A 13,151-nucleotide genomic window follows, 5' to 3' on the forward strand; every position below is an offset into this window, starting at 1 on the left:
AACATTCATACGGGTATTTTTAATATTTATCAACATGAGGCAGTTGTGAAAGTTGAAAAAAAAAAAACACGTCGAAAAACGCATTGGCAAACAGCTATATAGTAAACGCGGTTAATACTTTATTCACTTGCCAAATTTTTTACAAAGTTACAATATACACTGCACACTTTGGTTTAACCAAATATCTCTCAAAAGTCTACCAAAAATAGAAAATGCAATGTTTCCTCAAGAGTAAGCCCAATGAAACCGTCGTTCTACGTAGATGGATCCAACTCAGCTGGGCTTCTCGCTGAATGCAATCAGATTAACACGCCTCCTGGCGTCGAGAAGAATTCAGATAAGCTGGTGATGATACACCCTCTACCAGGGCGACAGATTGATTTTTTTCACAAGATATTCACATATATATCTTTAGATAAATACAGTCATTTGGTTCTCTGTCAAAAAGGCATTTGGAAAATTCGCCTATAATTTTTACCTTCTTGAAAGAGGGTAGTGATTCTACGAGAACCTTGAAAACAAAACGGGGCGTGCAACAATAGTCTCATTGGGTATGAGCCCTTAGTCAGCGCATTTAGTCAAAGCAGCATGCTTGAACTTTCCTTCTGTGCGCGCACTTGCACCAGAACGGCAGCAGAAGGCAGCACCAAGTGCACCCGGACCGTCCGTCCTCTGTCGCTCTTGACTCTTCCACCTCCAGTTTGCTTGGCGCTGCAGCCAGTAGAAAGTCTTCCTCTCTATACTGAGCGAAAGAATTCGTTTGCATTTTATCCAAGACTTGAATCAATCGCCCTGCTTCGTTTTCTGATGCTCCGTCCCTTGCCGAGTAATTATCGATAAAAATAAATCTGCCGTTGAACTTGTCTCTCACAACGCTGAACAGAGGGAGAGGTTGTTCATCAATGTAGTCGTCCGCGTTCTTCACATGTTTGCCCAGCGTGCTCAACCTGTCATTGTTTTTCGTTTGTAAATCGGCATGGGTGACTACGAGCACGGCGAAATCGTAGAATTTTGGACCGAAATAAAGGACGCAATCTTGTAGGAACTCTTCATCAAGCTCGTCAAATCTATGGCCATACCTGATCGTCCACAGAAAGGCATCCACGTCGCCTGTGGCAATCTGAAAGCAGCGCCGCAACTCCGTCCTTGCTTTGTGAATGCCGACCTTCCTCGATGGAAGATTCGGTACGTCAAAAACTTGGATTTTCCTACCCGACACTTTCCCGTGCTTCATTTGGCAGATATTGGAAAATCGCATAGTGTCCGAGGTCTCAAATGCTCTGTCATTGCAGAGCAACGTGTTCCCTGTGGCGCTTTTACCAGAGCCATCTCTGCCAACCACTAGAACTGTCAAGGGGCTGCCCTGCAGTAAGAAGTTGAGATAAAGAATTTTGAATAAAGAAATGCTGCTACAAGGGGCTTGTGCTCATCCTTCCCTCATTTTTCACTTCAGTGGTTTTTGCATGCATACAATGCGATCAGTACTCCATTTTGTCCCGATCCATCTTAAAAAGTTGAGAATCGTACATTTGTTTTTTATAATCGTTTTTATACGCACTGAACAAATAGACATATCTGCTTAAAACTACGGTAATGTGCCAAGCATTTCGACGGGCCCAGTCAATCCGACCCAAAAAATTATATTATAAAATTAATTTTTCTGGGCTCAAACATTTAGTCCATACGTCAAAATCATGCGACAGAATTTTTTTCTTGTTCCGATTGTTCGACCACATCGTCGGCAAGACTCGGTAAATTTTCAAGCCAGTGAAATAGATGCTGCATGTCTCGGCCCTTTGTCAATTGTTGTCCTTTCAATAGCTTTTGTCAATGAGGAAGAAACAATTATTTGAAGATCTAATATGGAAGCGAGACGTACCTGTCATTTCCTTTGTCCCCGATGGCAAAAATAGTGCTTATAGACATACAAATTGTGCTAATTTAGCAGACTTGCCCTCGCTGACTGATTCGTCACGCCTGTAACTGGGGGAGGGGGGATGTCTGTTCTGGATGAAACCAAATGTCGACAGTGGGTAGGATGTGTAGTAAACATCTTCATATAGACCATACATAGCGTATGCTAGCAATAAAAATTTTGGGAATAATAAGCAATTTGTTTTCAAGTTTGATTGAAAAATATTTGCAGGGGAAACGTTCTTGAAGTCAGTGCCGCGAGATCCTACATTTACTACAGTCGACTGAAAGATCAGTGAGATCGACCGCCTAGACTTCTTGGCGCCAAATACCACGCGCTGTCAAAATCTGACGAACGCGTGTAGCTATTCACCGACATGGATAACTGTTTTGTCAACAATAAAAATGACGTCTTCCTTATTAGAAAAAAACAGTAACTTAAATGGCGGTGAAAAGCGGAGCTTCACAGAGAGTTCCACTGGGTATTTACGTTACCTGTGAGTCACTTTTTATTTCCCCAGATGCATGAAACGTTGATATTATTTAGCGTAATCCGTGAAGAACTCCATTCCTGTGACCCCCCTCCCCCACAATGGGACCGTCTTCATTAACATGTGGTTTGCGCTAGGTATGCTGGAGCAGACCAGTCTCTCATTTCCAGGCCTTCCCAACTACCAGACTCGGCACCTACGGATCCAGAGTAAACCGGCATATCAGACCACACTACCCGTTTTCAAGGTGTGTGTCAGATCGCATTACAGAGTATCAGCTACCACACCGATTTTGCCTGGTGCACGATGTGATAGCAATGATCCTAAGCGGGGTTGGAAAGTAGTGCATCTCATCTATATTCATGCGCTGCTGCAATTTTCCCTGTTTATGCTAAAAATCTGACAATACCGCAATTTTAAATATAAAATTTAGGTTCGAACATAGCCAATGATGTTTTGTAAATAAGAACTTGCAAACTTATATATTAATTTAGAAAAACAGACCTAAATTTGATAGCGGAAGCATATTCTGTCGGGGGTGGAATATTTTCATGACTAGCGGGATGGACGTGATCAGGGGTAATCCTAGAGAAGGGTGAGAAACGTCCATTGTTCTCGTCAGCGAGGCTGGCTTTTTTCAGGGTATGTACGCACAGACAGAAAACTAAGTATTGTGGGAACGTTACTAATGAAGCCACTGGTAGTACTAGTAGATATCAGCCTGTAGTCTTGAACAAGCGCCTCGATGACGAGTGAACAGTTGTCAAAAAGAAAAGACCCAGGTGTGGTAGTTCAACTACTGTTCATGCGTGCCGCAACGACCAAACCAAATTGCTCCTCAAGGTCACAAAACAATATCCGGTACTGACGGCTAGGCTCGTCTTAATCATACAAGTAGCGCGTTTCCACCCCCGACAAGATTGAAGGAGTCGTCTGTCGCCATGCAATGTTGTTGTATTCATACGACTCCTACTTGACGAAAACGAGGCGCGATACCAGGATGACAGGTAGGCTTACAAAATTTGTGATGGGGTATGATACTCTGTAATGCGATCTGACACACACCTTGAAAACGGGTAGTGTGGTTTGATATACCGGTTTATTCTGGATCCGTAGGTGCCGAGTCTGGTAGTTGGGAAGGCCTGATTTCTGCGTTTGCTCAATTCTCACGTCAAATTATTAATGCATCTGTTTTGTGTAAATTATGGCAATTAAATGCTTATTTTACGTTCGGGTTGTATCAGTTGGGTTTTTAATATGCACCGTGGCTTGTGCACAGCGAGTGTATATGTGTAAGAAAATCGGAAGAGTGCCAACAAGATGTCTATCGGCACAGGTAGGCTCCGTAGATTGCCTTTTCAATATGTTTTAATATGACATGATTTTTAAATTAAATACTGAAAAGTAATTTAAAGTGACACTGAATTCCGTTTGAGTACCACTTGGTATTCTTTGATAGGGGCGATTGAATTTTCTTCGGAAATGCGTACGTCTACGCCAAGCAAGCCTTGCGAGTTGAAAACAACTGATCTCAGACTGGTAAAAAATATCTCAATTTGGTTGATTTCAGTTGACATATTAAAATTCAAATAGAGCGTAGGTAGATCACATAACTGGTTTAAGTCAACAGTCAACTAAAGCTACCGGTTTCAAATATAAGTGACCGGGCATTGTTTATAACACCTGTCTCCGGGGGAAAAAGCGTCCCACTTGTAAAGCGCGTCATGAAAGTGATCGTCGGTGAGGGAAATAAATAGATAGAAATTATGAACTGTCGCCTGTTTGAATCTCAAGTTATGTTAGCACATATTGTACACAGCAAAATAAAATTTTAAAAGGAGGATAAAACGTGCTTGAAACACGTGTTAGGTGAAAATTGCGGCTTATCTTGCGTTACACTTCCGGTAAAATGCAATAGTTCCGGTAAGATGGACGTTTTGGCAGATGCTCCTAACAATCCGACGATATCAAAGATTTCCATTGCTATATTTTAATCAATTCGACCAAACTGACATTTCCATGAAATTAATTAATTAATCTTGGTCGAATTGTTTGGCATATTACCGTACTTCTTTCAATTTGATAAATTGACGCAAATATTGCAGTAGTCCTTTTTTAAAAATGTAGTCAGAAAATCGTACATGTCAAAGAGCAATTATCAAGATGGATCTACCTCATTCGGTACAAATCACCTTTGCAGAATCTCAAATACAATATTGAGACAACAGAGATCACACGTTTCCCTGAGGTGGGCGTACCACTGTGACAGGAATGGTAGTCCGCTAGGAACCGTTGTCCGTTCCCCATTACTTTGTACAGGTGACATTCGTCCCATATAATAACCCTAATACTCCAACTAACGGTTAAACCCTAACCTGTACTATTTAATGAGACCTGGACTTCCATTCCTAGGACTACTATTCCTGTCACACCGGGTTAGGTCGGCCCAAGTTAAGTGGAAACACGACATTATAATCACAGCACGCACCTTTTCTGGGAACTCATCCTCTTGGTCAATGCTCTCACGAGACATGGCGCGTGCTATCTGGAATACAGTAAAATGAGAGATTTCGTGCTCAGAGCGTTTATAGCAAATACTTTAATATCTGAACTTCAGAAAGTAAAGGCCTGATTACTACCCCTGAGAAATATTCCCTCTGCAACATTGTTTCCCGTAATCTTACTACCTAATGCTTTGTGAAGCACTTACGTAGAATTGCAATAATAATAATATATTAAATGCAAGCTAAACGTTATCAATATTGTACAGGTATGATGGATTTTTTTTGAGTTCATTAATGTTGTAAAAGATGTGCAATACTTTCCATAAGAATGAAAACCGCTATGTTACAGAAAATGACAATCTGGCATTAGCTTAAAGGCATGGAGTCGAGGCAAAGTGAGTTAAGACATACATTTTGCACTATCTGTGACACTCTTCTCTCATCGAAATATTTCAAAAGGTCAATTTAATTAGCTATGATATTTCACTTCATTGACAGAATTTCACTAAATTGATTGAATTTGAGCGACAAAGCTTTCTGATTACGAATATGGGTGTACCTGGTCACGTGCAAAGATGGCCGCCTCCATAGCATTATGTTAAGGCTTTTCTCATAAATTATCCACACTTTTGCGATTCATAAAAAAAATATGATTCGGAGTCAATATTTATTCCCCGTATCTGCAGCTATGATAAGAACAAAATTAAAACAGTAAATCTGTGAAGGCAGTAACTCCATGACTGTCATGGACCGTAAAATTATGTGATTACCTTTAAATGTCTTATTTTTCTACCTCCTGTTTTCTAATACTTGTATATGTAAGAACGAATAGCACACGATCGAAGGGAAATATTAAAACCTCGTCGACATATCATTAACATGTCGCATATGAACACACTGACAATGTTAATTTTTGCCAAGAAGAATGTAGAAAGTTATGATTCTTTAAAATGATAGTGCGGTAACCAAAATATACAGTCTCTCTCTCTCTCTCTCTCTCTCTCTCTCTCCATCCTAAAGAACGGAGCCATCTTAATACGGGAGCCAACACCAACAATGGCGCGGAATTGAGAATATTGACAAATTTTCCTTCACTTACCTCGTTCAAGTCTACCTCTCCAGCGTTATCCTCTCAACGTAAACTATGTTTTCACTCGCATGGCTCGGCGTATCTTAATTAAAAACTGGATGTTAGTAATATTTCATATTCTCTTGAAGGAGGCTGTCTTATCTCTATGTACACAGCACTTGCGTATGCCGAAATGCTGAGGGTTGCAGCTGTAAATCTTCAAAATTTTGCTGCCATTTATTTTTCTGCCATGGGGCATATGCTCACGTAAAGTTTACGAAAGGACTGGAAACCAATGAGCAATTTTAAATATAAAATAGAGGTAGGTGTTTTAAACAACATTTGAAGACATGGATATATGATGCTTTAGTTAATGTGAAGCAACTAAATAAAATGTTTTCCTGTAACGCCGCCATTAATAATGACTTTGATAATGACGTAGGCAGAATTTTCAGCAATATAATTAACATTATGTTCAGAGAACAGAAGGACGGGACAAGGGTTGTAGAAACCTGTGAAAATCTTCCAAATATTCAAGAATACTGTATTACAAAATGAACGTAGATAAGTTATTTCAACATTTGGCAGAGAATTTGACACAATGGAATCTACACAAGCTTATCGTAGAGCTTGGTTTTCCCATGGACCACGCCACCATTGTGTGCGAGCAACGCGACCCGCGGCGCGCCATGGCACAGAAACTGAAAGACTGGTGGAAGGAACAGGAAGACACGGACGCTGCCTTTGACAATCTTACTGCAGCGTTGCGGCGAGTGGGGCAAGCCGATCTGGCAGACGATGCTCAAAGTAGGTCACGCTACTGACACATCTTGTTTGCTAAATTGGTTTCTTTTGTAAGATGAAAAAAATGCCATCAGTTTTGTTCAAAATAGATATACGGCGGTGCCCATTTTATATTAACTACTTATTCCTATAAAAGCTTGCCAAACTGTCTGAGACAAAAAAGCAACTTATCCACAGAAGGCCTTGCACTAAATTGATCTTGGCTGCGAAAAACACTAATTGTTTTAGCAGCATTTGAAGTTTTCAGAAGAAATATATCCTCATTTCTTGTTCTTTCTTATTTTTTGTGTGTGGGAAGAATGCAAAGAAAAATCTCAGTCCCAGGAAAAACGTCTTCCAACGGTGGTGTCAAAGGGAGGACCACAAGGCGCATCACCCTCACCGAGTCAATCTTCTGCCAAGGTAAATTCAGAGTATTAAATTTCAGAACTAGCAGAAAGGACAAATTATTTAATATAATAATTTAAATTATTTAATATAATTTGTCCATGCTTAAAGTCGGTCTAACATAGACACAAAAGGCGCGACGAATCAGAAACCGTTCTAATGACGTAATCAGGTTGCTTAACATGAGATTTATCATATTTTATGGCAAATTTTCTCTTGGTTCAAAGACAAGTCAAGCTATTTTTTCGTGCAGTAAGAAGTACTTTTTGGCGTTCTCTCCAATTTTTGGTACTTGCGGCTACAACTGTAGCGACAATTTTAGCTTAATTAAAAAGAAAAGCTCGATTTTAACCACATTTTTTCAGTTGTGATGAAGCCTTTCTTTAACGACAGTATATTATACAGAATTTTAATTGTTATAATTTATTCCTTTTAAGATACTGTGCACAAATGTTCAAAGGCACACTGCGTCCTTTTCTGAAAGCTGTTTTTTCATGCCTCCAGAAATCGGAAGGGATGTTCTGTTCTTATATACCGGACAAAAATATGCCACCAAGTGATGACGTAATATATGTTCATTTTTTTTTTTTTTTTGAAAAAAAATTCAGAACAGTTATAGTGCAATAACTCTCTGTGAACTTGCTAGAAGTTAATCTCTAAGTACTGGAATATTTGAGGACCTAAGTTAAATTCAACAATATCCAAAAATGTTGACATAGTTCTCAATATATAGACTTAGAGCCATTCTTTCATGTTGGACTCAGACACTGTTTCATTTTGCTTATGACAGTAACGAAATGAAATTTAGAACTTTCTAAACTAATCTTGATTATCGTACTATTCTCAGTGGTTTTGGATAGATTTGTTTTTGTGATAAAGAAAAAGCTGATAAAATTACAAGGCAAAATACATCATCATTATTATTATTATTATTATTATTATTATTATTATTATTATTATTATTATACCAAGGTCAAATGAGCATTGTATGTGTTGAATCTTCAAAATCTCCAAAATCCCCCAAAGCATGATCAAGTTTAGCTCGGAATGCCACAAATGTCTCACAAATATGTCACTCCAAAGTATGTCGATGGAACAATATGTTTCAGAAAATTAGGCTTAGGGTCAAGAAATTTCAATATCTAAGCGATTTGGGGTTAACAAAATCCAGGATGGTTATATCCTTAGCAATACTATACTGAAATATTTAATCTTCAAAATCTCCAAAATCCCCCAAAGCACGATCAGGTTTAGCTCGGAACCATGTTGATTTGCCAGTAACAAATCCGTGCACCTGATTTAGAGATCTCATTTATTATTCCAATGCTCGTTTTGTAGGAGATCGATCATTCTTATTGAACCAACCGAAAAGCTTTGAGCTTGTTTTCCCGGTAGAAAACTACAGAGCGCTGTTGTGGTTCACGATTGCTGCAATCGTATCTTATAGAAATACCTTTGATATTAAGATATCTAATGGAAATGTGAAACAAGAAGATATGTATAAATACATTATATGAAGTTTTGTTTGCACAGAAACAACATAAATAGATTTGTTTGAAGATATCTAACCCCCAAAAAAGCGGGTTCATATTTGTCAGTCTGTAATTGAATAATGAAGAGTGAATGTTTTTAAATCACACTGTTGTCTTTTAAGACATTGCTTGAGTGTAAACAGATGCGTTTTCTAACAAAGGCGAAATAAAGCAATACTCAAGTGGCAATAGGTGTGAAAACAGGTTTTCTTTCATGGGCTAACCAACTTAGGCCTACCTGGAACATTTTCTTGCAATTTGAGTTCACGTCTTCAAACCAGGTTTAGTTGCCCTAAGATGAGTTTTTTTTTTTAATGCACAGAATGCCAAGTCGTATATTAAAGCCACAGATATCTCACTCTAAAATATGTCAACGGAACAAGATGTTTCAGAAGATTAGGCTTGGAGTCAAGGTATTTTAATATCTAAGCGATTTGGGGTTAACGAAATCCAGAATGATTATATCATTCGCAATATAGGCCTATATATCTATTATTTTAAAATCACATTTTGATACCTCATATTTAATTGACTCACATAAACGGTTATTTACACAGGTACAGAACGAGCTGAAATTGGTTCTGATCGGCAAAACTGGCCACGGCAAGAGCGCTACAGGCTGCACTCTGCTGGATGACCTTGGACTATTTAGGGTGTCAGAACTCGGGGAGAGCGAAACATCTGTGTGCATTCGTAAGGTTAGGAAGGTGAATGGTAGGAAAATTTCAGTTACGGACACTCCAGGTCTGTTTGACACAAGGCGTCCCCAGGAAACCACGTTTCGCGAGCTGTCTCGCTGTCTGCTTCTGGAACCAACTGGCTTTGATGCCATATTGGTTGTGTGGAAGTACGGAACTCGTTTGACAGAGGAGGAAAGCGACTCTTTGAAGCTTATCAAACTGATCGTTGGCCCCAAAGTTTTTGACTACGTGATCGTGGTGATTTCTCATGGGGACGAATTTCAGGATAATAACGATAGGCGGCAGGCCACAGGACAAGCCTTGATGACAGAGGCGGAATATATAGAGAGGCAGCCTATGGCCTTCATGACGTTTGTCACTCAGGATATCAAGAACAGGTACGTCTTCCTTGACAACAGCATCCGGTCTCGTTCTCGTGCTGAAAAGCGGGCAGAACTTTTAGATTTGATTGATAAACTCGTGGTGACCAACAACGGTGCTAGGTACAGGGATGAGTTTTATAGCGCCGCCTCCGAGGTTCTGGAAGAGATGATTCATCACGGCGATGTCTCCGAGGGGCTGGAGAAATTGTACGATCAACTGCCCGCGGATCGAAAGAGAGACATCGAATCAAAGCTGTCTGGAAGAGTACGCGCTATCATACAGCGTCGTGGTGGAAGCAGAAAGGCGTGCTTCCCCGGTAATTCTACAGTTCTAACACCTGCGATGAAACGGAAGCCCATGAGGGATTTAAAGGTGGGGGACTCTGTACTCGTGACAACACGGACAGGTCAAATGAGATTCGAACCCGTTTTTACGTTTGGTCACGCGTGCTCTGACCACGTGGCGAACTATGTCATGCTGACCACAGAAACCGGGGCTCAAATCACCCTAGCGCCTGGTCACTATGTCCACGTGTGTAGCGAACGCGGAACTGTCCACCTTGTATCAGCCCGACGTGTCACTCTGGGGGCCATGCTGTTAATTTATGTTTCTGACAACACGCCCTGCCTGCGAGCAGATATAATTATTGACATCCAGTGCGTTCAGCGGACCGGTCAGTTCAACCCGCACACGCCCAGCGGTACCCTTGTAGTGGACAACGTGCTGGCCTCGTGCTACACAGACACCGTGCCACGGACACTGGTCAAGCTGACACCAGCTTGGACATTGTACAGATTGAGCCCAAGTCTTCTGAAAGTGCTTTATAAGAGAAAACAGCGTAAAGCTCTAACGTGGTCTGAGAATTAGTTATAACAGAAATGTAACCGTTTTTTTTTTTGTGTGACGTGTGTGTGTGCTTCCCGAAGAACCTGAGTTTTAACAGAGCTTTAATATAATGGGCATAGAATGAGTCCATAGCATGTCATGTAGTCCCGTATCTTCTACTAATTAGGTCTGTGCAAAAGTGCTGCAATACGTTATTTATAATGCACTGAGACCTGTAACCAGCAATTTCTAAGATGGAATTTTTTCCTGAAAAATTGGTCTTTTTTACACTCTTTGTTGAGCCAGCTTTAAAAATGACATTGAAGCTAGATCAAATTTTGATTCAGCGCGGACAAATTTCTGTCAAAAAGGCGATTCTTTCGAACATGGCATCATTATAATACGTTTTGTGAAGACATTTCCCCATTAAATGCGGGCCAAGAAGACCGAGAACTCATTCTCAGCAGTATGAGATTTGATTCTAACACTGGAGCTTTAGCGGAACAAGGTTAATCAAGTTTTATCGACTTTAGACGCTGGAAGTTGATTATAAGATACCCGGAGGACGGTTGTACATGTGGCCTGACTGTATTGCGAGAAGTTATCACACCGACCCTGCTCCCAGCACGTTTAAGTTAGATCAGATATTGTCTGATTGACGTAATCTGCCGAGCAAAATTGGTGTCTTCATCCGATTCAAAATGGCCATCATGTTATCTGAACGTCTGATGACGTCATACATACTTGTTCCGTTCTAAGATTGTCTGGTTGTGTGTACGGACGCAGAAAAGTGGCTGTGGAAAATCACTTCTCCTGAATTCTTGTAGTGCCAGTGGATAATAGATTGAAAAAGCATTGAGCATTTTTCAAGATAATTACAATCGATACAGAGAGATACTTTTTTCTCGTCAATTACACTTCTTAGATATGACGTCGACTCAAGAGCTCTAAATTAAATGAGGATACTACTATTATCTTTACTGATTTCTTAAAATTTCAATATATTCATGTTTCACATATTTCAAAAGGTCTGTCTTGGATTTCTGTTGCCGACAATCAGATACAGCTGTATCTGAAAAAAAATCGAATTTATTCCAAAAGATTAGCCACCTTAAATATGAGCTAGGGCGTGTTTGGAACTTAATTTCCTAACAAACACCATTATGTAGTCCCCAATTCAAAAAGTCGCCATTAGAAGTTTGAAAGTCTATGGACGGATTTGCCCCAGCTACACTGTGATATACTCAGCATAGAACCCCATCCCCACCCCTTTTTGTTCCATTTTCTGTCTGTGGGTGTCTGAGGTCTAGAAAGGGAAATATCTCACTGTACAGGGTGAGCAACTTTATCACGGAATCTGTAAAAGACACAGTTGTTAATTGTTGTCAGATAATGCTAAATGCAACGGGTTTTGTTAGAAGCTCCATACTTCTTCGTGCCTTATCGCAACTGACTTTATTTTATAATTCAAAACGTCAAGCAAACGAGCTTTCGATGTACAAGAGTAAATATATAACACTGTCTATCCCGAAATTTATCATCGTCTTTATCATTTCAATCTTTTCATAGTAAAAGACCTTTGAATACTTCAAACAAGTAGTGAGAAAATTGTTTTGCTATCTGCTATGACTTTACGGCACAATTACTTTCAATATGCGGAAAACACTACAATAAACGAACTCTTTGATCAACCCATGCACTAGTTCGAACATGATTCAAGTAGTCTGGAAGTCGTCGATCAATAAGCGTATAATGAAAGGAAAACAGATATATATCTCTTTGCCAGAAAACCCAAGTGCAGAATACGGCAACACGATAAAACGAGTTCACAGCAAGATCAACTTAAAGCGGGAGTATGTTAAATGACGTCATCACTCCAGGAGATTGGTTAACGTGGGATTTTAGAGTGGCAGAAGCGATGTGGTTCCCAACATAATTTAGTCATTCATATACGTCATTTTTGTCTTTTCCGTTTTAAGTTAGATCTGCTGGGAACACAACTCTAGTCTACAGTATCATCTAGTTTCTTGATATGCTGCGGAATGAAAAATATTGACAACGTCTCGGGGGTCTAACTCTAAATCATTTAGAATGGGCAGCTTTATACTTCAATTTAGATTGCCAGCTCCCAGGCAAGTAGTCTGATTTTCTGCCTTAATGCATCGAGATGCTGCTCAGAGGAAACTGATCTTATAAACTTATCCACAGGGGTTACAATATAATGTCTTTATTTGCTTATCTGGGCGAACAGACCAATTTATAGAATATCATCTCGGATTTAAGAGCTCTGAAAATGTTGCCAAGGTAGTACGGACCGATATATGATTCTGTTATTGGCATCTGTTGTACCAACGGGATTACTTTAAATATAAAACATGCAACTCTTTCTGTGGAACAACGACTCACTTGCTAGCACTTCTAAAATGTTTTTAAATCACTAAGTACCACAAGAATCTTTTATGTTTCCACGTACTTTGATTTCTTTGAATAGATAGTAAACTGGAATCGCTTATTGTTTGAAAATTCAAAGAAACTTTTTTAATTTGTAATTTTTAACACAT

The 13,151-nt window shown here is 39.7% G+C and overlaps 2 protein-coding genes across 4 annotated transcripts; one reads left to right on the plus strand and one right to left on the minus strand.

The window, feature by feature from the left end:
- Positions 1-99: 99 nt before the first annotated feature.
- On the minus strand, positions 100-6,141 carry LOC106165429 (uncharacterized). Of its 3 annotated transcripts, XM_024075160.2 has the most exons (3): positions 6,009-6,141; positions 4,894-4,950; positions 100-1,363 (listed from the first exon to the last, which is right to left on the minus strand). In XM_024075160.2, the coding sequence occupies exons 2-3, from the start codon at positions 4,936-4,938 to the stop codon at positions 575-577; spliced, it is 834 nt and encodes a 277-aa protein (XP_023930928.1). In that variant the 5' UTR covers positions 4,939-4,950; positions 6,009-6,141; the 3' UTR covers positions 100-574. The 3 variants fall into 3 exon arrangements, with proteins under 3 accessions (XP_023930928.1, XP_086869356.1, XP_086869357.1); XM_087013230.1 differs by lacking the exon at positions 6,009-6,141 and having other exon boundaries at positions 4,894-5,044; XM_087013231.1 differs by lacking the exons at positions 4,894-4,950; positions 6,009-6,141 and adding an exon at positions 1,880-2,185.
- On the plus strand, positions 6,018-13,145 carry LOC147761760 (uncharacterized). The gene is made up of 3 exons (XM_087013224.1): positions 6,018-6,785; positions 7,081-7,184; positions 9,259-13,145. The coding sequence occupies exons 1-3, from the start codon at positions 6,533-6,535 to the stop codon at positions 10,630-10,632; spliced, it is 1,731 nt and encodes a 576-aa protein (XP_086869350.1). The 5' UTR covers positions 6,018-6,532; the 3' UTR covers positions 10,633-13,145.
- The last annotated feature ends 6 nt before the right edge of the window (positions 13,146-13,151 follow it).

The sequence above is a fragment of the Lingula anatina genome, chromosome 5, assembly GCF_051362555.1.
Source record: "Lingula anatina isolate TDL-2025a chromosome 5, LinAna3.0, whole genome shotgun sequence".
Classification (NCBI taxonomy): Eukaryota; Metazoa; Brachiopoda; class Lingulata; order Lingulida; family Lingulidae; genus Lingula; species Lingula anatina.